The sequence below is a fragment of the Sander lucioperca genome, chromosome 19 (genome assembly GCF_008315115.2).
Source record: "Sander lucioperca isolate FBNREF2018 chromosome 19, SLUC_FBN_1.2, whole genome shotgun sequence".
NCBI classification, from domain to species: Eukaryota; Metazoa; Chordata; class Actinopteri; order Perciformes; family Percidae; genus Sander; species Sander lucioperca.
In genome coordinates this window covers 15,059,949-15,087,697 of record NC_050191.1, presented here as the reverse complement: position 1 = coordinate 15,087,697, position 27,749 = coordinate 15,059,949, and the positions used below count along the sequence as shown (strand labels likewise).

At 40.7% G+C, this 27,749-nt stretch overlaps 2 protein-coding genes and 2 long non-coding RNA genes across 6 annotated transcripts in view; all 4 read left to right on the top strand.

Moving 5' to 3' along the window:
- LOC116056187 overlaps positions 1-2,830 on the top strand; it is a 2,916-nt gene extending 86 nt beyond the window's left edge. The window contains exons 2-4 of the long non-coding RNA XR_004106505.2: positions 1,479-1,507; positions 1,857-1,925; positions 2,060-2,830. This is a non-coding gene — a long non-coding RNA (uncharacterized LOC116056187). The remainder of the gene's footprint in view (positions 1-1,478; positions 1,508-1,856; positions 1,926-2,059) is intronic.
- Positions 1-22,957, top strand: part of LOC116056198 — a 24,778-nt gene extending 1,821 nt beyond the window's left edge. For both annotated transcript variants that reach the window (XM_035995693.1, XM_031308345.2), the window contains one exon: positions 22,784-22,957. In XM_035995693.1, coding sequence (XP_035851586.1) covers positions 22,784-22,902 — 119 coding nt within the window. In that variant the 3' untranslated portion in view covers positions 22,903-22,957. The remainder of the gene's footprint in view (positions 1-22,783) is intronic.
- LOC118493890 lies at positions 5,955-27,749 on the top strand. Of its 2 annotated transcripts, XM_035995691.1 has the most exons (5): positions 5,955-6,093; positions 26,416-26,748; positions 26,875-27,180; positions 27,343-27,417; positions 27,576-27,749. In XM_035995691.1, exons 1-5 carry the CDS (start codon positions 6,033-6,035, stop codon positions 27,692-27,694), a joined length of 894 nt encoding a protein of 297 aa, XP_035851584.1. In that variant the 5' UTR covers positions 5,955-6,032; the 3' UTR covers positions 27,695-27,749. The 2 variants fall into 2 exon arrangements, with proteins under 2 accessions (XP_035851584.1, XP_035851585.1); XM_035995692.1 differs by lacking the exon at positions 27,343-27,417.
- Positions 17,841-21,510, top strand: LOC116056186. Its single transcript, XR_004106504.2, has 3 exons — positions 17,841-18,041; positions 18,140-18,168; positions 21,304-21,510. It is a non-coding gene; the product is annotated as an uncharacterized LOC116056186 (long non-coding RNA).

Sequence of the window (27,749 nt, the reverse complement as noted above, 5' to 3'; positions counted from 1 at the left end):
ACAATAGGTTGACTGTCAATGACTCTCAAAACAACATATATGACCGTTCTGCTAACTGCAGCATGGTGGTTGCTTTAAACATGTTACCAAACACGTGACCGCGATAGAAATTTTAATTACATGGCACAGTTTTAAACACAAGGTTAATGTTGTTCGTGAAATGAAGCTAGTTAAGTTTAGGCAACAAAAATACTTTAGGTAAGTAAAACATGAGTCACGTAAAACCAACAGAATGAGGACATAACGTGACGTCACGGATGTCATTGTTATAAAGACTAAGCTCCGTAAAAGTCGGTTAATTTCAAAAAGTGACAGTTCACTTTTGGTTTCACACAAAAGGGGAAACAAACCTACTCAGGTCTCCTGAGTGAACATCCTGTTTGTTTGACCTACACACCACCCCGACCTTTCCCTTGCACGGCAGCTGGGTTCTTGTAATTTCACGAAATCATGCGATAATTATGGCACCACATATCACCCAATAAATCCATCTCATCATGCTTCAAGCAGTCTACATACACAACGTTCCACTTCCGGGATTGCTCTGGTGCCACTGGAAAAAACGCCGGATGTCCCTGATTTAGGCTGGATGTCAGTTACCTTCCTCTTCCTTTGTGTTGGCGTTCTAAACTCCGGTGGATTTCTGAGGACTATGGTTAACTGCTCCTCAGATCTCTGCAGGGTAAATCCAGACAGCTAGCTAGACTATCTGTCCAATCTGAGTTTTCTGTTGCACGACTAAAACTAATTTTGAATGTGCACATGTTCCACCAAAACAAGTTTCTTCCCGGGACTATTTTGCAGAGGCACCGGCATTGTGTCCAGGGTTTAGTGCCGCCCAAGACGATTGTGATTGGTTTAAATAAATGCCAATAAACCAGAGCATGTTTTTCTTCCAACCCGGAATGCTGTGTGGACTAGCCAGACCCTCCTCCGCAGAGCTGTGGAGGAGGGTCTGACAATGTGAGACTAGGCTTCAAGTAATGGGTTAGTATGGAAACAGCAGTGGACCGAACCATTTAGTGTCCAGTGAGAAGCTACTGGCAGCTATGGGCGTGGTTTAGGTGTGTGACGGCCGTGACTGTTCCTTCAAATCAACAATGGCGGACGTGATAGATGACAGATGGTTCATCCAATCACCTGCCAGGTATTTTTTTAAAGTAACTGCCCTTTTCCAAACAGTTTCTAATGACAGCTTCTCAGATGGTTCTGTGTTAACAAACCATCTTGTCCCATCCTGCATCCTTATGCGGAATATTTTGCTCTTTTACTTTCCCTTAATTGCTCTCGCGATAATTACTACAGCCACCAGAGGTCGCTGCCTAAGGAGAAATGTGAACATGGGATGTTAAGAGCTGCTTGCACAATCGACCTACATGGTTGTTTTCTGGGTGAGGATGGACTGCAACCTTCACATAGGAAACTTTCATAATTTTTTTATTGTGGAAGCTGAAGTCGACTCTCTTTTGTCTCTTCAGGGAAGAAAACACAGACGGATGAAAACATGGTGAGTGTTTTGACTCAGTAATCAAAGGTCTGTACATTCAATCAGCTATTCTCTGACGGTGTCATCAAAATCCAAGCATCCTTCATAGACTTTGTTAATTTCAGATACTGAGCTTAAACACTGCAGTGACTCCAGAAACCAGATCACACACTGCACCCACAAAGTTACACTCCCTGGTTATAGATCAGCTTTTTAAAATCTATCTCTGTGAGCCACTCTGTGAGTCTGACTTCCTTCTGCGAGAGAAGACGTGGAGGAGTCTGATGATGCAGCTGGACGACACCACAATAGAACCCAATGAAGTCCCCACATGTTACTGAGCAGCCTTTATGTCGTCTCCTCTGTGCAGGCTGATCCTGAAGATGGTGTTTCCTACGCCTCCATCAGCTACACCAAGAAGACCAACAGGAGAGCCCAGGTCAGCTGCTGATTGGTTACTGTGATGCTGTGTCATTATTGAGCATTGTGTTGTGTTTATGCTGCACTGGATATCATAATGTTGCATCAGTCGTTTCATATTGTGTAATTTACGTGTTGTCTTTTGTTTCCCAGGCTCGGGGTGGAGATGATGATGAAGATGATGCAGTGACCTACAGCACCGTGAAAGCTCCCTCTTCCTCTGCTGCTGCTGCAGCCTCTGCTGATCTCAGCAACCTCTACGCCACCATCAACTAACCAAAGAATTAAGAGAGCACAGGGTAGTACAGCTCGTATCATTACAGTTATACGCAGTTACTTGATATGGAAAAAAGATATGATAAACAAATGATTAGCTCACGGTCAAGAGATGTGTGCACATTGTTATGCTATAACTATTGCTGAGCCATTTCTCAATAAGAGCAACAGGCTGATCATGTATGGACTGAACCTAAAAAGCTTACATTTAAGATGATAACATAGAAATACTGTATATTACTGAGAATTATGTTGTGTTATGTGTATATAATTTATCTAAAAAGGTCATGTGCCCAGTTGAGATCTCTGTATTTTACCATTTACTGTTGGAACTGGACGGTTTGTCAGTCTGGAAGAAGACAAGCAGGTTTGTTCAATGTGCTGATTGACTGACATACAAAATTAAATCCATTTTAATTTGTTTTGCCCTTTTTACTGGGAAGTGCACATAACTTTATGTACTGTATGTTAAAAAAAAGATATTGATTCTTCTTTTGTTCTTTCTTTTGATTTTGTAAATATGGATGATGAACAAATATTGAGCTGGCTATTTGTATATGATGCTTTTAGCTTAAATATACTTGGAGAGAGCTTTGGAAAAGAGATCAAAGTTGTTGTTTTTAATCATGTAGCTGTTTTTGTCAGTGTACAGTTGTTTTTTGCCTTTTTTTGTACAAGTATGAAGATGTAGGCTTTGTTGTAAAATAGCGGTGTCTTGTGATTCCCATGTGGCATGGACCAGACGTTTGCCATCATACAAAAATGAAAAATAAACTCCATCTGTAACTGATACTGATAAATGTTCATTTGCTGTAATTTTTGCATGTGCAATAGACTAACTAGTAGCACAATAACCCAACATTACATGTCTGTTTGACATATAAATGAGCATAATATATGTTAATATATTTTTACACTTTAATGTATTTGTGTTAGGGTCAAATTTGACCCTTTTTCAAGTTAAAAAAAAACAAAAAACATTTACTTTGTTTTATTGGAACAAGGCTTTATGATATCCTCAGACATGGCTATTCTAACACAACAAAAGTTGTGAGAATTTTAGTAAATTGTAAATATCTCATAAAACAAAAGTAACGTATGTGGTGTTATGGGTCAAATATGACCCAGCAGAGATGGTGGCAGTTGCGGGATGCTTTGTAGATGAAATTTGACTAAAAGGTCCCCAACCACACTACACACACACCCACACACCCACTCACACACAAACATAGATGGAGATCGACAAAACACACCTGGATACTTATATGGGGCTGTTGCGTCTTGCTGGGGTGTACAGATCCTGCAATGAGGCTACATGTATAGCAAGTGTTCCACCCATCTGTCCCAAATATTCCTGATGTCATTCACACGGCAAGCAGCTCTTGTCTCCCGAATGTGAAAGCAGTTAACTCTTGAAACAGAGGATAACTCATGAATGTCAGAAGTGACATGGTAGCATGCAATATACTCTGGCATGACTCAGCATTCCATAAGCTGTAGCCTCCAGGATCTGTACACCCCAGCAAGAAGCCACAGCCCCGTGTTAGCATCCAGGTGTGTTTTGTCAATCCCCATCCAGCAAACAGCCTTCCATGTTGGGTTGATGTTCTCAGTTGGTGCTCTGCCTTGGGTGTGATAAGGGATTGCCGAAAATTAAATGTCAGTTATTTTTTATTTGTAAGAACTCTTTTTGAGCATCTGGGTCATTTGGACCCTCCTCTTCATTAGATGTGTATTCATGTTCAAAGACATACCTTTTTTCTAACCTAAATCTATACGGGTCAATTTTGATCCATAACACCACCGATGTCACTATGGTTTCTAATATTAAGTTGAGGTGTGTTCTAATATTAGTCTATTACAGTCAGATAACATAATTACCAATTGTCTTCATTATTGGAAATGTGATGAGTGAATTTAAAAATGTTAAGTTGCTGCTGCCGAGAAGATGAGAGACAAATACAAAAAATGAAGAGAAATTTAAATATTATTATTGATATCAGTGTGAAGATTATTTTAGATACAACAAAAGTTTGCCTATGTGTCTCATTTCCAATAGTTGCCAATAGTTCACTAAACTCACCATTTATTCACCTTACTGGAAAACAGACTACTTTTCTTTACTTCCTCTCTTGGTTGAATTAAGGTAATAAAGTAAAATTAATGATATTAAAGTGCCCATATTATGAAAAAATCACTTTTTCTGGGATTTGGGGTGTTATTTTGTGTCTCTGGTGCTTCCACACACATACAAACTTTGAAAAAAATCCATCCATGCTGTTTAGAGTGAGATACAGTTTCTGAATGTGTCCTGCCTTCAGTCTCTGGGTGAGCTGTTCAAAATCAGCACAGCTTGTGACGTCACAAGCCGAAACGAGCAGGCTAACCGCAACCATTAGCTCGTAGTTAGCATTAGCATTAGCATTAGCATGCTAACGCTAATGCTAACGCTAGCATGCTAACACCTCGTTCTCAATAGCAAAGCACTGCTACAACACACACAAGTTCACCATAATCTACAAAAGAACTACTTACATGTGCGCCCTCATTTAGAAGTCTCCCAGCTAATCCTGCCTTGTAACTGACCGAAGTTGTAGAAACAGCCTTTCTTTAACTGTCTATGGAGCTAGCTAGCTGACATGAGCTACATCTGAGGTACTGGGCATGTGCAAGTGCTATCAAAGATAGTACAGAAGAAGAAGAAGAAAAGAGGTCTCACTCTGTAGCTAAAACAGAGACCAGGTGAAAAGAAGATCTGCAGCAGTGAGAGAGAGCACTGCAGTACAACAAAAATATGGTGTTTTTTGAAAATTAAACCATGTAAACCTATTCTGGTACAACCTTAAAATACAATTATGAACCTGAAAATGAGCATAATATGGCTGCTTTAATAAATTACCTTTATTATCATTTAAATTATTCATATTGCTATTATACATTCTTACCTGTAAACTGGAAAACCAGTATCAGAAGAAAGAGGTTTTAATCCATCTGAATTCAGCCATCATGTCTCCCTGTCTCTCTCTGATTCTTCTTCTTGTAAGTCTCTGAACTAGTTGCTACTTGAAGACAAATGTCGACTTCCAAAAATCACTTAAGTGTCACTTCCTCTTCCTTCTTTTCCCTCATATGTCACTTATTGCTTGTGCAAATCCATTCACTGCCATTCTCTTCCTGTTCATCACATGTCCTCTGACTTTTTTCCTCCTTCTCCTTTAAAGATTAGTTTTTTGGGCCTTTTCGACCTTTATTTTGATAAGACAGCTGAAGACATGAAAGGGGAGAGAGAGGGGAATGACATGCATTAAAGGGCCGCAGGTCAGAGTTGAACACGCGCCCACTGCGGCGAGGAGTACACCTCTATATATGTTTGTCCGCTCTACCAACTGAGCTATCTGGGTGCCTGCAAACATTTATCTTAATCAACAATCTTCACACACTCCACTTCCTCAGTCGTCTTCTTCGTCTTTTCAGGTGTGAAATACATCAGTGTCATAAATACACCCTGGGAATGGACACAGTGTGAACACCAGACTCAACATGAGATTAATACAGTTTGTTTGTTGCCGCGTTAGATTGGATCAATGAACGCAGAAACATTTAACTCTCCTCTGAGAGAAAACTATGTTTTAAAAATGTCAATTCAAAAGTGAAAATTGTAAAAAACCTTTTGGCCGTTTGGCGTCTATAAGGAATTCAAACAGCCTACCCCTAACCCTAAAAGTCATTATGAGGAAGTGACATCATCCTAATTACAGGAAGTACATGCGTCTCTTGACTAAAGCTATTTTAGAAACAGTTCTGAGCATCAGAACGAGAGAGAGAAGAAGCAGAGACACAGAGAAGCACGATGGAAGAGTTCAAATGGATCAAAATGTCTTTATTTCTGATACCGCTGCTTCACTTTACAGGTAACAAGACTTATATATATAATATATATGCTGTTCAGCAGCATTCCCACTATTGTTATCCTGTTCTTTATTTATTATTCTGCTGCTTCTTATTCCGTACGTTTTTTGGCTCTCTGTAACTTCAGCATACATTCAGCTATTAAAACCATTCAACTTTTAAAATGTTCAGCTCTTTCAGCTAATGATGGGACTTCTTCAACTTTTTTTCTACTATTTATACTTTTTAAAATATTCAGCTTTTTATGACTTTTTTTTAACATTGAAGTCAATGAGAACATGCTTCAAATCCTTAAAATCTTCTTCCGCTCCCAAAATTTTCAGCTCCTTCATACTTTCACCTACAGACGCCAAACAAACTTTAAAATGTTCACAAAATATTCAGTTATCCGGCTCTATCTTTTCAGTTTGATATCTTTTACAGTTTTTGTAAAAAAGCTGTTTAAGTTTAGTGATCATTTCAGGATTTTTCTGTGTTTCTAGTGAGTGTGTATTGCGTCTGGCAGAGTGGATGATGTCATCGTTAGAGTGTAGCAGCTTAGGAAAAAAATCTTTGTCCCCTCTCTATAAATTGCTCTCACGCCCACAATATCTACTTGTCATACACAATTTATACATCAAAACGTAGGTATTTTTGTCTAGTTTCAGCCAATGTGCTCAGTTTTGCAATATGCCTTATACTGTTGGCTCGATGAGCTTCCAAATGACAAGAGTTCCACATCTCTGTTCATCCACTGCCCTGTTTAACATACTTCACATTTCTGAGCGAAACGCAGAGCGAACCACTTTTTTAAATCGCTGATATGCCCACATTTTTAAGTTTACCAACATAAATTTTACATGAATACGTTCACAAAGGTCTTGTGTCTCTAACGGTGAAGTCGGTGTTTCGATAGCATGTACTGTTGTGGATTTATTAAGGCTTGTTTGAAGGCTTGTTTGAAGGGTTCTCTCACACTGTCTGTCACTCAGCATTAGCAGGTGCAGTTTATCAGCAGGTGACACGGTCGTTAACTGATCAAAGGATGTTTATAAACACTCGTCACCATGACAACACTTTCACAGACAGCAGCAGCAGTCTTTCAGCCTTTTCAGACATTTCTGCATGTCTTATGCCTTTGGTGTGGGAGGCATGGGTTCCAATCCCACTGTGGTACACCTGTCAATGTGTCCCTGACCAAGATGTTATTTCCCTTTTTCAGCTATTCTCACTACTTCAACTTATTCTTACGGATTTAAGCTACTCAACCAGTTTAGCTTTGGCAATTCAGCTATTGACGTTTTATTTTGGCTCTCCGTAACTTCTGCATACATTCAGCTATTAAAACCATTCACCTTTTAAAATGTTCAGCTCTTTCAGCTAATGATAGGACTTCTTCAACTTTTTTCTACTATTTATACTTTTTTAAATATTAAGACATTTTCAGGTAATTCATTTCAACTTTCATCTTTGACAGTATTACAGTTCATCTTCCAGCTTTTCTAACAATGTATTTTAGCTCTTCACGTAGATAATGCAGTTTAGCTTCCAACTCTAACACTTTTCAATCATAGTGTAGTGGTTATGACACATACCTTTGACATGGAAGACCTGGGTTCAAATCTTATTCTGCTACATTAACTGATGTGTCCTTAAGCAGAACACTCAATCCCCATAGCAATTTGTTTTCTTTCCTGTTTTCTTTCCTTTTCTTTTTTCTTTTTTCTTTTATGACACATGCCCTTGGATTGGGAGACCCAGGTTCGAAGCCCACTTTGAGCCGTGTTACATCTGACATATATAGCAATTGGAAGTTGCTTTGGATAAAAGTGTAAGCTAAATGAGATGTAACGTAATGTTGTGATAATCTTTATAGCATGACACAGCACTTTTCACCAGACATAAAAAACATTATATTTTGTCTGTCTTTTCTCACACACAGAGGCACACACACACACACACACGCAAACACACACACACACACACAGACACAAACAGACACACAAAAACAAAAACACACATGCAAACACACACACAGACACGCACACACAGACACACACATACACACACACACACACACCAAAACACGCATGCATGCACACACGCACAAGCACATATATGCAGACACGCACACACACACACACACACACACACACACACAGCCACACACACACACACACACACACACACAGACACACACCAACACACATACGCACACATACACACACACACATACACACAAACACACACAAATGCAGACACACACACACACATACACCCAGCAACACACATATGCAGAAACACACACCAAACACACACACACACACATGCACACACACATGCAAACACAGAAACACACACGCACACACACATATGCAGACACACACACACACACAAACACATACACACACACACACACAGAAACATACGCTCACATACTGGTCATATGTTACCATGACAACCCTTTCACAGACAGTCAACTTGAATACTACAGGCAGTAATATGAACATTAGTCTATATCTTTAGTGTTCCACTTCTGTCTGACTGTCTCTGTCTCTCTTTGTCTGTCTCTGTCTGTCTGTCTGTCTGTCTCTGTCTCTCTCTCTCTGTCTCTCTGTCTGTCTCTGTCTCTCTCTGTCTGTCGCTGTCTCTCTCTCTCTCTCTGTTTCTCCCTGCCTCTGTCTGTCTCTGTTTCTCCCTGTCTCTGTCTCTCTCTGTCTCTCTGTCAGTCTGTTTGTTTCTCTCTGTCTGTCTGTCTGTCTGTCTGTCTGTCTCTGTCTGTTTCTGTTTCTCCCTGTCTCTGTCTCTCTCTGTCTCTCTGTCTGTCTGTTTGTTTCTCTCTGTCTGTCTGTCTCTGTCTGTTTCTGTTTCTCCCTGTCTCTGTCTCTGTCTGTCTGTCCATGTCTCTCTGTTTGTTTCTCTCTGTCTCGGTCTGTCTGTCTCTGTCTGTCTGTTTCTGTTTCTTTTGTTCAGCCCCATTCTTTTTACCTAATATATTTCACATCTCATATCAGCTAGATTGATGCTTTTTAGTTCTATGCAGTGTCTAATAATAATACAAAGTATTTCTTCTTTCAGCCGTTTTAGGTAATTCATTTCAACTTTCATCTTTGACAGTATTACAGTTCAGCTTCAAGCTTTTCTAACAGTGTATTTTAGCTCTTCACTTGGGTAATGCAGTTTAGCTTCCAACTCTAACAATTTTCCTGATTTTTTTAGCGTGTAGTGCATTTGAGCTTTAAGATTTTTCGTACTATTTGTTTCATATTTCTGCATTTGTCAGTGATTATCAGTTAGAAAATATAGTCAGACCTCACAATGTTCTACGTCTTTTGTCATTATTCAACTTTTGAAGCCAACAGTTCAGTTTAGCATAAGCTTTTAACTTTTTAATGAAATTCATACGTATTAAAACGATTTCCACTTTTTCAACTATTCTCACTACTTCAACTTCTTCTTAATGATTTAAGCTATTCAACCAGTTTAGCTTTAGCAATTCAGCTATTCAGCATTCCCACGCATTTTCCGCAGGAAATGCATTTTCTAGTTCTCTCTCATCTTCTCAGCAGCAGCAAACAAACTTCTGCTCTTCTCCACTGTCAGAGATGGAGATGAAGTCACTTTGTCCTGTGAAAATGTGAGAGATGATCAGAATAACTGTGACGGCACTGTATGGATTTTCAGTTATTCAGGAAACACAGTAGAGCTGGTTAAACTTGGTCAGATTGGTGTAAACGACAAAGCTAAATCAGACAGACTGAGTGTTACAGAGAACTGTTCTAAAGAATGTCACAGAGGAGGATGTTGGTAGTTACTACTGTCAGCAGTCCAACAAAGCAGAACAAAAACAAGGTCAAGACTCTCAGGTTTATCTCTCTGTTGTTACCAGTTGTCACGAATCCACTAGTGAGGAAGTGACAAGCTGGGCTTCCCTGGAGTTTTCTCTCTCTCTTTTCCTCTCCCTCTCCCCTGCTCGCTCTTTCTCCTCTCTCAGTGCAGTGTGTGCGACAGGCCACTCCCGGGATGACTCGCAGCTGCAGGCAATCGAGAATCAACCACCTGTTTTCCGTGGCTCATCAGCGCAGCTTCTTAAGCTGTGGCTGCTCTCTGCTCGGCGCCGGATAGTTAAGTCTAGTCATGCAGGTGAACGTCCAGTTTTGAATCTGTCGCGGTACCTTTTGTTACCTGCTGTTTTGCCTGTTAACCTGTATGCTATTCTTTGTGTTTCGAAGGAGAACCACTCTGCTCTACAGTCTCTCAACCTGCCTGCTGACGCCACTCTCCACCTGCCGTCACCAGTCCTGCATGCTTCGTCTCCCTGCCTGTGTTCACATACTGCTCTGTCGCCTGAGAGGTTTATCCCACCAGTCCATTCTGTTACCTTGTCAGAATCATCAATAAACTGTGTATAACTTCGAACTGTCTGCAGTCTGCGTCTGGGTTCTATCACATAGTCTGACAGTACTATCCAGCCAGAATGAACCCAGCAGACTTTAGTGCAGTTCAGGAGGAATTATCCAATCAGGGCTCTGTCCTGAACCAGCATGGAAATATTCTCCAGGGAGTTATGGAGGAACTCAAGGCGCTCTCCACCTGTGTCACCTTCCTGCAGGCTCAGCTCAACACCACCCTCCCAGCCTCCACTCCTCTGCCCGCAGCTGAATCAACTGTGAGTCAGCCAGTTGTCGCTAGTTTGGACCGGGAACCCATGGTTTCTACCCCCGAAAGGTATGATGGTGATTTTGGATTTTGTCAGCCTTTTTTGTTACAGTGCAATCTGGTTTTTGAGCTACAGCCCCGTTCCTATTCTACTGATCGAGCCAAGATTGCTTATGTTATCGAGTTGCTAAGGGGAGACGCTCTTAAATGGGCTTCAGCTGTTTGGGATAAGCAAGCCTCATCAGCCTCTACTTACGCTTCTTTTTGTAATGAACTCAGGAAAGTTTTTGATCATCCTATTAACGGAAAAAATGCTTCTACAAGCCTGCTTTCTCTCCGTCAGGGGCTGCGCAGCGTCGCGGAGTAGTCCATTGAGTTTTGCACACTGGCAGTGGAGAGTGGCTGGAACGCTGTGTCTTTGCAGGCTGTTTTCATCAAAGGACTGAGTGAGTCACTCAAGGATGAATTGGTTTCGTACCCTGAACCTGTTTCATTGGATCAACTAATAGCCTTAGCTATTCGTATAGACAATCGGCTGCGAGAACGGAGGAGAGAGAGACACGTCAGCTTCATCCTAGACTGCCAATGGAGGTGGTCACTACCACGAGAAGCCGAGAGGGTGCCAGAGGTCGAACCAATGCAACTGGGACGTCACCAGTTGGACCCTGAGGAACGCCAGCGTCGGATCTCTAATCAGTGTTGCCTATATTGTGGAGCGTCTGGTCACCGCCTCGCAGCTTGCCCCGGCCGTCCGTTAAACAGGAGGATTTGCTAGATGGGAGGAGTATTCTAGTGAGTACAACTTCTACGCCCATGTCTCCTCACCCTCGCACTAAGCTTCAAGCTACCATCTCCACCCAAGGTCAGTCTCATGAACTTTTTGCTCTTATTGACTCTGGCGCTGATGAGCTTTTTAGACTTTGAGGTGGCGAAGCAGCTTAGTATCCCCACTGTTAAACTCACCACGCCTATTGTTGCTAATGCACTGGATGGTAGACTGTTAGCCCGTGTAACCTCTCAAACCTGTCCCATCCGCCTTCAACTCTCCGGAAATCACATTGAGGAGATCAGCTTTCTCATAATTGACACTCCGTTTGTTCCACTTATTTTGGGTCACACTTGGTTAGTTAAACACAACCCAAATATTGATTGGTCTACTGCTAAGATAGTCGGTTGGAGTACATTCTGCCATTCAAATTGTCTCTGCTCTGCTCGACCCCTGTCCAGTTCACCTCAACCAGTCAGTAGCTCAGGAACTGATTTATCTAACATTCCCTCTGAATACCTTGATCTCCAGGCGGTGTTTAGTAAAGCTCAAGCACTCACCTTACCACCTCACCGACCCTACGATTGTGCCATTGATCTTTTGTCAGATGTCTCTCTCCCCAGTAGTCGCCTCTATAACCTGTCAAGACCGGAACGTGAAGCAATGGAGACCTACATAAAGTCTTCACTGGATGCTGGCATAATCCGTCCCTCCTCATCTCCTGTGGGGGCCGGATTTTTCTTTGTGGGAAAGAAGGATGGGACATTGAGACCATGTATTGACTACGGGGGTCTAAACAAGATCACAGTTAAGAATAAGTACCCTCTGCCTCTAATGAACTCTGCCTTTGACTCTCTCCAGGGACCTACCATCTTTTCCAAACTCGACCTGCGAAACGCCTACCACCTGGTTCGCATCAGAGAGGGAGATGAGTGGAAAACAGCATTTAACACCCCACTTGGTCATTTTGAGTATTTAGTTATGCCTTTCGGATTAACCAATGCTCCTGCTGTCTTCCAGAGTTTGGTCAATGACGTACTCAGAGACATGCTTGATCGCTTCGTTTTTGTTTATTTGGATGACATTCTGATTTTTTTCCAGAACCCCATCTGAACATGTGCAACATGTCCGCCAAGTCCTGCAACGCCTTCTGGAAAATCGTCTATTTGTCAAGGCCGAGAAATGTGAGTTTCACACTACCACCACATCCTTTCTGGGATACATCGTCTCTCAAGGTGAGCTTAAGATGGATCCTGTAAAGGAGCGAGCTGTAGGAGTGGTCCCGACCTGAGAATCGCGAACAGTTGCAGAGGTTTCTGGGATTTGCCAACTTTTACAGACGCTTCATTCGCAACTACAGCCAAATTGCTGCACCACTAACAAACCTCACTGTGGTCTCCAGATGCAGAGAAAGCGTTTTCAGGACTCAAAAGACACTTCACTGAAGCGCCCATCCTCGTTCAACCTGACCCTAACAGACAATTCGTTGTGGAGGTGGACGCTTCAGATGTGGGGGTTGGGGCTGTTCTCTCTCAACGGTCGGCGGTTGACGGTAAAATGCATCCCTGTGCTTTTCTATCACACCGTCTTTCTCCTGCTGAACAGAACTATGCGGTGGGGGATCGGGAGCTCTAAGCCATCAAGACGGCTCTGGAGTGGCGCCACTGGCTGGAGGGTGCATCTCAATCGTTTGTGGTATGGACAGATCATAAAAACCTTGAGTACATTCGTTCTGCTAAACGTCTAAATCCCCGTCAAGCTAGGTGGGCTCTGTTTTTTGGTCGCTTTTGTTTCTCCATCACCTACAGACCTGGATCCCGCAACATTAAGCCCAACGCACTTTCCCGGGTTTTTTGTAAGGAGGATGAGTTCCACTCCGCACCCGACACTGGTTCCCAGCACCTGTGTGGTGGGATCTCTGACCTGGAGCATAGAGGATAGGGTCCGTAAGTCCCAGGAGACTGACCCTGGTCCAGGTAACGGTCCTCTGGACCGTCTTTTTGTTCCTGCATCGATCAAAGCTGAAGTTTTGCAGTGGGCTCACACATTTAAGTTTACGGGCCATCCGGGAGTGTCCCGTACTATCGCTTTTCTCTGCAGGAGATTCTGGTGGCCCGCCTTGGAGAGGGTTACCAAGGCCTACATCGCGGCTTGTCCTGTGTGCGCCCCAAAATAAGAGCTCAAATCGACCTAGTTCTGGCTTGCTTCACCCTCTTTCCATTCCTTGCCGCCCTTGGTTCTGTGCTGGGTTCTATCACATAGTCTGACACCAGTGAGTATTTACATCATGTTTTCTAACAAGAACAATATACTGACACATTAAAATATTTATAATTATAGTGCTGAAGTTAATTTTACTCGTTGTCTTTCTTTCTCAATATCGCCATCTTCACCAGTGACTGAAGAGAAGAACGATGATATAGTGACGTTAAACTGCTCTGTGTCGACAAATGATTATTGTAGACAGACACTGAAGTGGCTGTATGAGGGTAAAGACGTGACTAAAGATCACCCAAACATTAAGGCATTACAGAGTGACCGCTACACCACTGTGATATGGCTGGATCCTGTGAATTCTGTGGATCCTGGTTTAATTTACAAACCAAGGTCTAACTTATTGATGTGTGAAGTGACAGATGGTTACACTGAAGAAGTGCAGCTGTTTCCCTTCATCCCTCCTCATTTCTCTAGAGAAACCAGGTGAGAATATGATGAGCTGTTTAAAATCACTTTGTGGATAATCACACTAAATATTAGTGTAGATCTGAGGTTTTAATATTTCATCATTGTGTCATGATGTGACATGATTAAGCTTATTTTCTAAATGTACAGTTTGTTGCATTTTGCTATTGTATTAATTAAGCTGCTGATGCAACAACGACGACAACAATATCACCAACATCAGGGACAATGAGCACATCAAAAGCTAAGAACTAAACTGATTCTGATCAATATTACTAAAACTACCAAAAACATGTTTATTCGATGACTTTGATGTTTAAAATCATTATCTCTCCTTTAGTTACAGTTGATGGTAGACATTTAGATATGTTATCACTGAACAGTGTTATTTCATTTGTCAGCAACAACTGAAGCAACAACTTCTGATAAAAACAGAATCAGTAACAACCACCACAGCAATCAATGATCCTTCAACCAAACTACAAGGTAGTTACTCATAGATTTTACAGAATGTCTTTCACTAGAATCTCTCTCTCTCTCTCTCTCTCTCTCTCTCTCTCTCTCACTCACTCACTCACTCACTCTCACTCTCAAACTTATGGTTTTGATTTCATTCCATGATGTTTTTTAATGGAACAAGTTTTTATTGTTTAATACGTTCATGGCAAGAAAAGAAAAAATGTTGTTTGATTAACTCACTCTCTAAAAAGACCAAACTGACCTTTCATCAGAGGCGGACTTTACCATTAGGCAAAGGTCGGCAATTGCCTTGGGCCCCGAGCTACCTAGGGGCCCCCAAAATGTCCCATTAACTTATGCTTAAGGTTTTTGTTTTTTTTACTTTTTGCAAATTATATATTTCTAAAACTCCATTTGCGAAAAATGGCATCAAATCATTAGTTTCGCAGACCGGAGGGGGCCCCCCCACCTCACTACATGATTGGACTATTCCATTATCTCACTTACTGCGCATCTGCGAAAGTGACAAGGCTGTAATGCGCCAAAATACGGAGAGAAAAAAAAGTGACAGACAGGGTGCGTGTGTAGAGTGACAGACAGTGTACAGAGTAGAGTAACAATGAAGCCAAACTACCCAAGTGGTGCTGAAAAAAGGAGGAACCGGGAGGAAAGCAAAACGTTTTTAAAAAAAATTGCCGAAGTTAACAAAGTTTTTTGTGATGCCCGCCGCTGACAGTGACAACAACGCTACAACCCATGCCACAACCACCATCACGACCGTTAGCACTGCTGCTAGCGAGGAGGAGCTACCTGTTGCTGCCGACAGTGCCAGCCGAGGCTGCTCAAGTGATATTGCTGCTAACGTTATGGATATGGAATCAGTGATAGCAAGATTTGCTGAGGCCAAAGCTCGCAAGGTCAGATTATAGCGCTTTAGACATGACAATACAGACACTCACACACTCACAGACACTCACTCACTCACTCACTCACTCTCACACACACACACACACAGACACTCACTCACACATAAACACTCACCCACTCACTCACACATACACTCTTACACAGACACACTCATACAGACACACACACTCACACACAGGCACTCTCACACAGATACACACACACACACACACACACACACACACACACACACACACACACACACACAGGCACTCTCACACACACACACACACACACACACACAGGCACTCTCACACAGACACACTCACTCACACACAGACACACTCACTCACTCACACACAGACACTCACTCACTCACTCACTCACTCACTCACTCACACACAGACACTCACTCACAGACACACTCACTCACACACAGACACTCACTCACTCACTCACAGACACACTCACTCACAGACACACTCACTCACTCACTCACTCACACACAGACACTCACTCACTCACTCACACACAGACACACTCACTCACACACAGACACTCACTCACTCACACACAGACACTCACTCACTCACTCACAGACACACTCACTCACAGACACACTCACTCACTCACTCACTCACACACAGACACTCACTCACTCACTCACACACAGACACTCACACACAGACACACTCACTCACACACAGACACTCACTCACTCACACACAGACACACTCACTCACTCACTCACTCACACACTCACTCACACACAGACACTCTCACACACACACACACACACAGTCTGACACTGAGAGAAACTCGAGGTTTCTTCTCTCATTTCCTCATTCATTCAGTCTGTATCAGGCGCATTTTAATGCAGTTTATCTGCATGGATAAAAACTTAATAAATAAAACTTATCGTTAGGCAGATTATAAAACGTTTTTTTCTCAAACATGTCATGTCCTTTTGTTGACGATCCCGTTGATGAAAAAGCTGTATTACTTCAGAGAGTTTACGTCGGGAGATGATATTGAGTCCCGACTAAATGTATTTTCATTTCCACATAACCGATTTGAGAGGTATTTTTTTTTCACAGTCCATCAGATATGTAGATACCTTATCCGTCCTCATATCACTAACCTCCACCATCGTGGACATGCTTTAACATCCCAGCACATTCTTTGTGTCGCATTACGTTTTTTGCAAACGGCAGTTTTCTTTATTGGTGATCAGATCATACTGTAGGCTAATAGTAAAACCACTCGTCAGAAAAGTGTGACCTGCTCTGAAACGTTTTTTAAAAGTTTTTTGTATTGTTCCCTGGACACAAACCAGTGAGAGACATAAAAAAGAAATAAATCATTATAAATTATAGTTCTGTTAATGATCATGGTGCTGCAGCCTCAGAATGGGATATAGTAGGCCTAGTAGTTTACTTTTTCGCCAGTAGGATTGCACCCAAATGAAATTATAGGTGTAATACTATTCCAGTTTTCACTAGTAGGCTAATATTATAAGTTAACTGTGATTAAATATGAAATTAATACACTTTTAATGCTTACGCATTGACTCGAGCAGCAATTTTCTCCCACACCAATTCTCTCTCTCTTTTGCAGCAGCCGCCGTCTTACTTTTTTAACTAAATACATTTTCAAACTCGCTGTTTGTGCGCATGAGTATTTCCGCCGACCCGTTTGTTTGTGGTTGTTACCATGGTGAATCGTAGAATCATGGCTCCATTCATGCTGCCTTTTTATTGTGGTGGTGCACGCGCGTGAACCTACTCGGAGTTGATTGAACTCCATATCAGCTGTTCTGGAACCGAAAACTCTTCCCATCTCAGGGTAAATCAACTCAGACATCAGGGTTAGACTCAGAGTTTGTTAAACCTTCTACCTGAAACTGACCCCCCAAGTCTAGACATCATTGCTGTGTGAAGACTGCTGAAGAGAAGTTACAAGTAGGACTTTCTTAGAAAAATAAGGACTGACAAAAGGGGGGAAACATGAGATGTAGGGGCCCCATGTCTTTTTTTGCCTTGGGCCCCAAAATGACTAAATCCGCCCCTGCCTTTCATTGTGGTTGAAAGCAGAACACAGGAAGTGATTTAGAAAATGATTATTGATTTTCTTCTGAAGAACTCAGTGACAGCATGAATAAAGCTGGAGTATAAGTCTTTCTCTGAAATCAAAGACATGGATACTTTAAATAAGATCTGGTTTAATCTGCTTTTTCTCTTTTAAAACGACAATCTGTTTTTCATACTGAGATAACATTGCATATTTGCATCGATGTCGTGGAACATTTAGACACTTTGATGTGACTAAAAACTCCAATATATCTCTGTCTCCTCTTTTAAGTCTCAAAGCTCCAACTAAAACATATCTCTGATGTTGTCCTTCTCTCTCCAGGTTGGGGGAGGATCATCTTTGTGCCCGTGGGTTTAGCAGCTCTCATAATAATTGTTGTGGCGGTCAACATGTGGATGAGAGCTAAAGGTGAGAACATTCACAGATCAAACTTAGAAACAACAAGTTTTGATGAAGCTGATTTTCACTGTGGAAACTGAAGTCCACTCTTCCTCTCTTCTTTTCAGAGAAGAAAACACAGACGGAGGAAATCGCTGTGAGTTTTTACAACAAAATAATGAAATGTTTTTACAGTTGATGCTTTACACACTCTTCATTATAAACTGTACATTTAGATAGAAGAAGACAGGAGACAACAATAAACAGGTGAAGTGACGCAAATAAGAGTCACTGTACCGTCTACGGCACAGCTTGTGGCTGTGGCGTCGCTGTAACGTCCACTCATAAAGGTTTTTATAACTTTAAAGCATTAAATCTTCAAAATATACAGCCATGCGACACACCAATTGGAAGCTTAGTCTCTAATGATTCCATTAAGCCCACACACAAAGCATAAGATGATTTATAGCAGTTATACAACTGCTACAAAGTTATAGAAAATAAAACAATACAGCGTAAACAGCGCAGCTGGTGTGTAGTGCATTCATACCTTTTTCCTTGTCCCTTTAGCCACTGCGGGGATTTTTTGCCCAAAACTTTTTTTTCTTAAATCCCCAAGGAAATGGAATATCCAAGCCATTATATTCAAAACGAGCTGTTCGCCTCACAATCTTGATGTTTCTGGCTGAATCACAACGGAAAATCGCTAAACTGTTTTTCATTTCCGCACTTCTAACGCTGCTCGCTTCCCTCCTGAGGCTCCTAGCAACTTGATGTGGGCGTCACTGTATTCTCTGACTTCTAAGGTTTCCATGGATACCTGGTATAAGCCAATCGGTGCAGGTTTGCCTGTGATACACCAATAAGAAAACTGAAGTCTCCTGACGCGATTTGAACCCACGTGAAAACGATCGACATTTGCTCGGACCAGTTAGATTTAAATGCTATAAGACCCGTCTACATTTTTACCCAATGAGCAGACAAGTCGTAGATACCAAATGTGCCAGTGAAATTTTAACCCTGTTGTCGGTACACGATCCGTTCTGCCTGCACGATCCGTTCTGCACATGCGCAAGATAATACTGTTTTACGTATCCATACGACCTGCATGATCTGTTCCACGCTAGCCTATGGCTAGCCTCCACCGGGAAGCTAGCGTTAGTTTAGCTAACAGCTAATTCCGCTAACTGCTAGCTGACAGCTAGATTCAGTCTAAAATAACGTTAACTCAAACGTAATGGGAAAAGCAGGCTACAGCTAAATTAAGACTTCACAGTAATAACAATAAAGACAAGTACTGAGTGATTGTATTTTAAATGAGCACAAGTAAAGTAGAACTGACGTAACAGCTGTTATATATGTTAGGTGTTTGTTATATATGTCAACGTTTATTTTCAAGTTTTATTTTGAGGGTCTTTTAAAGTTATTACATGCTGTCTCAGCTAGCAGTTAGCCGAATTAGCTGTTAGCTAAACTAACGTTAGCTTGGCTGTCGACCGGAAGCGTGGAACAGATCGTGCAGTGTCGTAAATCCTCGTACAACCGCGCATGCGCGAACATTTTGCGCATGTGCAGAACGGATCGTGCAGGCAGAACGGATCGTGTACCGACACCTGTAATGGCTGGAGCTGTGTCAAAGCAAAAACAGGGCCTCCTATAGAGGGTTTTCACCGACGTCACGTTCTGGGCGGTAACCTGGATGCGCGGCCATGTTGGAGGCACTCGGTGTAAACAACTGAATGGAGTAATGGAGTATTGTCCACTTTGGATGCTTTAATATTTTATATCTAAACAACAGAAAAGCTCATCAAAACGCGTCCAAGATGCAAAGGCATGGAAGGACTTTGACCACAAAAAAGGCGCAATATTTTGAGAAATGACAGTTTACTGGCGGTGCAGATCCCTACAAGTTGGCTCCCTCTTCTTGGATCCATGGCGACCCAGTGATTCTTCCTTCAGTTGCATATCCCGATATAGTCAACTACCTGGTTTTCTCGCCGAGCCCGTACACAGCGGAAGACCTTAAATCCTACAAAAGTTTGGAGGCTTATAACCAGATGGTGTGTGATGGGTGAGGGAGACGCAGTACCAAGTCATTAACGACCGTTGTGTTGTGAAGGCCAAAGTAAGTACTGCAATAACGTCTTTAATCAACCTAACCTTAACTGTATGATATCATTGCGATACTCAAGGTGTAGCCAAGTGACTCTCAATAGTTTTTTTTTTTTATTTCAAAGACCGAACAAGACAGATTTTTCTCTCGTAGATCCTGGTTGATCTTTGCCAACCACAAGCGCCTCCTTTCCTCTGATAACTTCTGGCATTCCTCTCCCTGGTTTTTAATAACTTTTGGAAGTCGATATTATTCCAAATGTTTTTCTCGGTCTGACCTATTGGTACAACCTAAAACACGGCAATAATTAACCATTTTCCTTGACGCCGTTCGGGATCTACTTCAGTGCCTGTGCTTTGTTGTGATGCGGAGTACCTCCAACATGGCGACTTCGGGTCTGATGACGCGTCGTGAAAACCCTCTAAGCATATCACACCCTGTGCGGGTTTATAATAACTTATTTCTATGTATTTTTGTATATAGTTATTTCAAGTATGTGTATGATTGATGTGGGTGTGTTTGTGTATTTGAGAAGTGTTTTATTTTGTACTTTATTGGCTTTTTTCTTTGCACTTTTCAAATGGAAATCAGAAAAACGCACAGACATATATGTAGAAAAAAAATCATATAAAATCCATTTTTGAGTCTTTTGGCTTCTGGAATTTTTCTGTAGTAAGCTGAGACATGTGGCTATTGCATTGGTGTATCTTACCAGATATGTTTACAGCAGTGTATTTTAATCATTTTACAGATGTATGACTTGGACAGAAATAAAAACCCTCCATTCTTGCCTCTGTAACTCTGTCAGTAAGGCCTAGAATCACCCTGACACTTGTAACAAAAACTTGAGAGTGTTTCCTTTCCAATGATATCAGGCACACCCCAGAGTGTCAAAGTATATGGGAGCTGTACTACTTTTAATTTGGGTATGATTAGACCAAAAAGCTTGAAAATGCAGCCGTTCCTTAAGAGGTAAACATATTTATGTTACTTTTGGTCTTGAATTCAGTAATTGTAACAAAAGCATCTTCCTAATGAGTGTAATGAAATGTACTTGTTGTCTTTAACTTATTTCTTATTTCCCTGAGCTAAATGTGGGGCGGTGGACGCCTACAGATCAGAGAAGTGGGATTGGGATTGGAAAGTGTGTCTTTGATTGTGTTGTGTTGTTTTTCACAGGTGCGTTATGATGTAGATGATGATACAGTGAACTATGAAAACATCAGATCTCCTGATGGAGTTTGACCAACACTTCTGCCTCCATCAGACTCCACTGATCAACTCGTCACCTTCTACTGGAGTAGTTCAAGACTGGAAATAACAAAAAGAATCATTAAGGCTTATTTTATTTTAGTCTGATGTATTTTCCTGCATCAATTGTAAAAACCCTTTTCTCATCTGCAGCCAGTTGAGAACAGCAGCTGGATTTGAACTTCATTTAACTCTTGTTAACTTCCTGAAAGTCTTCCAGCTGCAGATTTCAGAGCTGATTTTAAGATGTACTGCTTGTTATTGAAGCTCCAGCAGCTTGAGCTTGATGTCTATGTGCAGAATAACTGATTTTAATCCGCTTTCGGAGTCAGTAACAGTCTTCTCTTTATTCTGATAACAATATAATCTTCAAATAAAGAAATGTTCACCACTTCATTCTACTCTGTGTTTTGTGCTTCCTTCATGTACTAACAGAGTCATAATGAAAAGTGAATATTCTTTACTGCCTCTACTAGAAGTACAACCTCCCTCCTCTTGTCCACTTCTAGTAGTGGAGCTTCCCTCTGTTGGCTTGAACAGCTCTGTTCTCACTGAGCACTCAAATGTGTCTGAAAACAGAAATGCACCCAAAGTTACCTGAGAATCAACAGAAATATAATAACTCAGGCTACGTTCATAGGTTTGGGATGCACACGACCACCTACTGTGATCTAATATTGTCGTAAAAACATTTCACACATCTTAAACGTCCAACTAGTCGTCTCTGCAGTGTGTCCCATTCTGCCTCTCTGTCCCTCCAGACACATTCACACTTCCTCAAACCAGTTCACTGCCATTCTCTTCCTGTCCACCAGATGTCCTCTGACTTTTTCTCCTGTCCCAGTCGCCTCACTCAGTTCAGTCAGGACTCTCATCAGTGTTTTAACCGTTTGTTGAAACTAGTCTCATTGAGCCCAAACCTTCCAGGGGTTAAAGTAGTTTTCAACACAACTCAATAAGTGTCTCTTTGTCCTAATAAAGTGTGGACTGTCTGTGTGTTTCAGATGTTTATCTGGTCCTCATTAGAGGGTAAAACCTGCAACCTGTCTGTTTAAAATCACTTTGTGTATAATTACACTAAATATTAGTGTAGATCTGAGGTTTTAATATTTCATTATTGTGTCATGATGTCAGATGGTTAAGCTTATTTCTAAATGTACAGTTTGTTCCATTTTGCTATTGTATTAATTAAGCTGCTGATGCAACGACTACAATGTCACCAACATCAGGGACAATGAGCACATCAAAAGGTAAGAACTAAACTCTATCAGATCAAAATTACTAAAACTACCCTAAACTTGTTTATTAGATGACTTTGAAGATTAAAATCATTATTCCTCCTTTAATTACAGTCAATAGTAGACATTTAGATATTTTATCACTGAACAGTGTTATTTCATTTGTCCAGGTAAAGCAAAAACCGCAACAACTGAGACAACAAGAACATTTGAAAAAAGCACAGAATCAGTAACAACCACGACAGCAATCAATGATCCTTCAACCAAACTACAAACTAGTAACTCATAGATTTTACAGTACGTCTTTCTCTAGAATCTCTGTCTCTCTGTCAGTGTCTTTCTCTCTCCCACATGGACATGGATACTTTAAATAAGATCTGGTTTAATCTGCTTTTTCATTTTTTAAATGATGGAATCTGTTTTTCAGGATAAAATAAGATTGCATCTTTGCATTGATGTAGTGGAACATTTAGACACTTTGATGTAACTAAATGTAAATTAAGTTTATTTTTTTAAACTCCAATATATCTCTGTCTCCTCTTTTAAGTCTCAAAGCTCCAACTAAAACATATCTCTGATGTTGTCCTTCTCTCTCCAGGTTGGGGGAGGATCATCTTTGTGTCCGTGGGTTTAGCAGCTCTCATAATAATTGTTGTGGCGGTCAACATGTGGACGAGAGCTAAAGGTGAGAACATTCACAGATCAAACTTAGAAACAACAAGTTTTGATGAAGCTGATTTTCACTGTGGAAACTGAAGTCCACTCTTCCTCTCTTCTTTTCAGAGAAGAAAACACAGACGGAGGAAATCGCTGTGAGTTTTTACAACAAAATAATGAAATGTTTTTACAGTTGATGCTTTACACACTCTTCATTATAAACTGTACATTTAGATAGAAGAAGACAGGAGACAACAATAAACAGGTGAAGTGACGCAAATGTTAGTTAAACATATTTATGTTACTTTTGGTCTTGAATTCAGTAATTGTAACAAAAGCATCTTCCTAATGAGTGTAATGAAATGTACTTGTTGTCTTTAACTTATTTCTTATTTCCCTGAGCTAAATGTGGGGCGGTGGACGCCTACAGATCAGAGAAATAGGATTGGGATTGGAAAGTGTGTCTTTGATTGTGTTGTGTTGTTTTTCACAGGTGCGTTATGATGTAGATGATGAGACAGTGAACTATGAAAACATCAGATCTCCTCCTGATGGAGTTTGACCAACACTTCTGCCTCCATCAGACTCCACTGATCAACTCGTCACCTTTTACTGGAGTAGTTCAAGACTGGAAATAACAAACAGAATCATTAAGGCTTATTTTATTTTAGTCTGATGTATTTTCCTGCATCAATTGTAAAAACCCTTTTCTCATCTGAAGCCAGTTGAGAACAGCAGCTGGATTTGAACTTCATTTAACTCTTGTTAACTTCCTGAAATAGTCTTCCAGCTGCAGATTTCAGAGCTGATTTTAAGATGTACTGCTTGTTATTGAAGCTCCAGCAGCTTGAGCTCAGTTTGATGTCTCTGTGTGCAGAAGAACTCATTTAAATTTTCATTTAGCATTGCTTTGTGTGTGTCTGTGTGTGTGTGTGTGTGTGTGTGTGTGTGTGTGTGTGTGTGTGTGTGTGTGTCCTTAATGGAGTCAGTAACAGTCTTCTCTTTATTCTATCTGATAACAATATAATCTGCAAATAAAGAAATGTTCACCACTTCATTCTACTCTGTGTTCTCTGATTCCTTCATGTACTAACAGAGTCATAATGGAAAGTGAATCCTTAATACTGATGCATCAACACATAAGTAGCATTTCATTGTTGAGGTTGAGCTACTTTTAACTACTTTATATACAGTGGTTCCCAAGCTAGAGGCCGGGCAGCTCCAAGGAGTCACAAGATAAATCTGAAGATAATTCATATGGTTGGAAACAAGAAAAACAAAGTTCTGAAACACACATTTCTTTTCAGGTTCTGCACAATTCTCCTAGCTTTGCGTTTTTGTGAAATATTGGAGAGTTTTACCTCTTTAGGCCTCCAAAATAAATTACAAATTAAAGAAATCTTCTCTTTATTCTATCTGATAATGTAATCTGCAAATAAAGAAAAGTCCAACACTTCATTCTACTCTGTGTTTTCTGATTCCTTCATGTACTAACAGAGTCATAATGAAAAGTGAATATTCTTTACTGCCTCTACTAGAAGTACAACCTCCCTCCTCTTGTCCACTTCTAGTAGTGGAGCTTCCCTCTGTTGGCTTGAACAGCTCTGTTCTCACTGAGCACTCAAATGTGTCTGAAAACAGATAGAAATGCACCCAAAGTTACCTGAGAATCAACAGAAATATAATAACTCAGGCTACGTTCATAGGTTTGGGAGGCACACGACCACCTACTGTGATCTAATATTGATGTAAAAACATTTCACACATCTTAAACGTCCAACTAGTCGTCTCTGCAGTGTGTCCCATTCTGCCTCTCTGTCCCTCCAGACACATTCACACTTCCTCAAACCAGTTCACTGCCATTCTCTTCCTGTCCACCAGATGTCCTCTGACTTTTTCTCCTGTCCCAGTCGCCTCACTCAGTTCAGTCAGGACTCTCATCAGTGTTTTAACCGTTTGTTGAAACTAGTCTCATTGAGCCCAAAACTTCCAGGGGTTAAAGTAGTTTTCAACACAACTCAATAAGTGTCTCTTTGTCCTAATAAAGTGTGGACTGTCTGCGTGTTTCTGATGTTTATCTGGTCCTCATTAGAGGGTAAAACCTGCAGAGCTCTGCTGCTGGTGTTACCCACATTCTCACCCAGACACTTCTCCTTCAGTTCTCAGAAACAAACTGCAAAGATACAATGAGGAACCAACAGGTCTCAGACAGTAAAACCTCATCTTATGTGTGTTCTTTCAGCTGCTACAGTATCACCATATTGCACCACGGACATCAAGAGTGAAATCCTGCTGGGCGAGGAGTTTGACTCTTCACCTGTGTGTTCATGTGTGCTATCAAACATCACCATGAATCCTGTCTGGTTTCTAATAAACACCATCTGAAGAAAACAAGCTGCATTACTGCAAACACTTATCTTAACCAACAGTCTTCACACGCTCAACTTCCTCAGTCGTCTTCTTATTTTCAGGTGTGAAAGACGTCAGGTCACTAATGCACCCTGGGACTGTACACAGTGTGAACACCAGACTCAACATGAGATTAATACAGTTTGTTTGTTGCAGTGTTAGACTGGATCAATGAACGCAAAAACACTTAACTTTCCTCTGAGAGAAAACTATTTTTTAAAAATGCAAAAGTGAAAATTGTAAGAAACGTTTTTGCTGTTTGGCGTCTATAAGGACTTCAAACAGCCTACCCCTAAAAGTCATTATGAGGAAGTGGCTTCATCCTAATTACAGGAAGTAGATGCAGCATCTCTCGACTAAAGCACTATTTTAGAAACAGTTCTGATCATCAGAACGAGAGAGAGAAGAAGCAGAGACACAGAGAAGCACGATGGAAGACTTCAAATGGATCAAAATGTCTTTATTTCTGATACTGCTGCTTCACTTTACAGGTAAGAAGACTTATATCACATATATACATATACATATATATATATATATATATATATATATATATATATATATATATATATATATATATATATATATATATGGAAGGCACATTGCAACAATTAACTTCATTATTCTTATTAAAGATGCTTTACTTCCTAAATGTTATTCAACTAAGACAAATATGTTGTTTGTCATTAACGTGATGAGTTTAGTGAACTCTTATATTTCTCTCTCATCTTCTCAGCAGCAGCAAACAGACAGTTTCTGCTCTCCTCCACTGTCAGAGATGGAGATGAAGTCACTTTGTCCTGTGAAAATGTGAGAGATGATCAGAATAACTGTGATGGTACAACATGGTCTTTCAGTGATTTAAATAGCACAGTAGAGCTGGTTATACTTGGTCAGATTGGTGTAAACGCCAAAGCTAAATCAGACAGACTGAGTGTTAAAGAGAAATGTTCTCTGGTTATAAAGAATGTCACAGAGGAGGATGCTGGTCGTTACTTCTGTCAGCAGTACAACAAAACAGAACAAAAACAAGGTCAAGACTCTCAGGTTTATCTCTCTGTTGTTACCAGTGAGTATTTACATCATGTTTTCTAACAAGAACAATATACTGACACATTAAAATATTTATGATTACAGTGATGAAGTTAATTTTACTCTTGTTGACTTTCTCTCTCAATATCTCCATCTTCACCAGTGACTGAAGAGAAGAACGATGATATAGTGACGTTAAACTGCTCTGTGTCAACATATGATCATTGTAAACACACAGTGAAGTGGGTGTATGAGGGTAAAGACGTGGCTAAAGATCACCCAAACATTGAGACATCACAGAGTGGCTGCTACACCACTGTGAAATTGCTGGATCCTGTGAATTCTGTGGATCCTGGTTTAATTTACAAACCAAGGTCTAACTTATTGAAGTGTGAAGTGACAGATGGTTACACTGAAGAAGTGCAGCTGTTTCCCTTCATCCCTCCTCATTCCTCAAGAGAGAAACCAGGTGAGAATATGATGAGCTGTTTAAAATCACTTTGTGTATAATTACACTAAATATTAGTGTAGATCTGAGGTTTTAATATTTCATCATTGTGTCATGATGTCAGATGGTTAAGCTTATTTCTAAATGTACAGTTTGTTGCATTTTGCTATTGTATTAATTAAGCTGCTGATGCAACAACGACGATATATATAGATATAGATATATCACCAACATCAGGGACAATGAGCACATCAAAAGGTAAGAACTAAACTGTATCAGATCAAAATTACTAAAACTACCCTAAACTTGTTTATTAGATGACTTTGAAGATTAAAATCATTATTCCTCCTTTAGTTACAGTCGATAGTAGACATTTAGATATTTTATCACTGAACAGTGTTATTTCATTTGTCCAGGTAAAGCAAAAACCGCAACAACTGAGACAACAAGAACATTTGAAAAAAGCACAGAATCAGTAACAACCACGACAGCAATCAATGATCCTTCAACCAAACTACAAACTAGTAACTCATAGATTTTACAGTACGTCTTTCTCTAGAATCTCTGTCTCTCTGTCAGTGTCTTTCTCT

What these genes read in the sequence shown, in the direction of transcription:
- LOC118493890 (XM_035995691.1), top strand. Translation starts at nt 6,033, where the DNA reads ATGGAAGAGTTCAAATGGATCAAAATGTCTTTATTTCTGATACCGCTG. An exon ending in TTCCTCAAGAGAGAAACCAG is followed by an intron (nt 27,181 to 27,342) that starts GTGAGAATATGA and finishes GTATTAATTAAG; the next exon opens with CTGCTGATGCAACAACGACG. An exon ending in GACAATGAGCACATCAAAAG is followed by an intron (nt 27,418 to 27,575) that starts GTAAGAACTAAA and finishes TCATTTGTCCAG; the next exon opens with GTAAAGCAAAAACCGCAACA.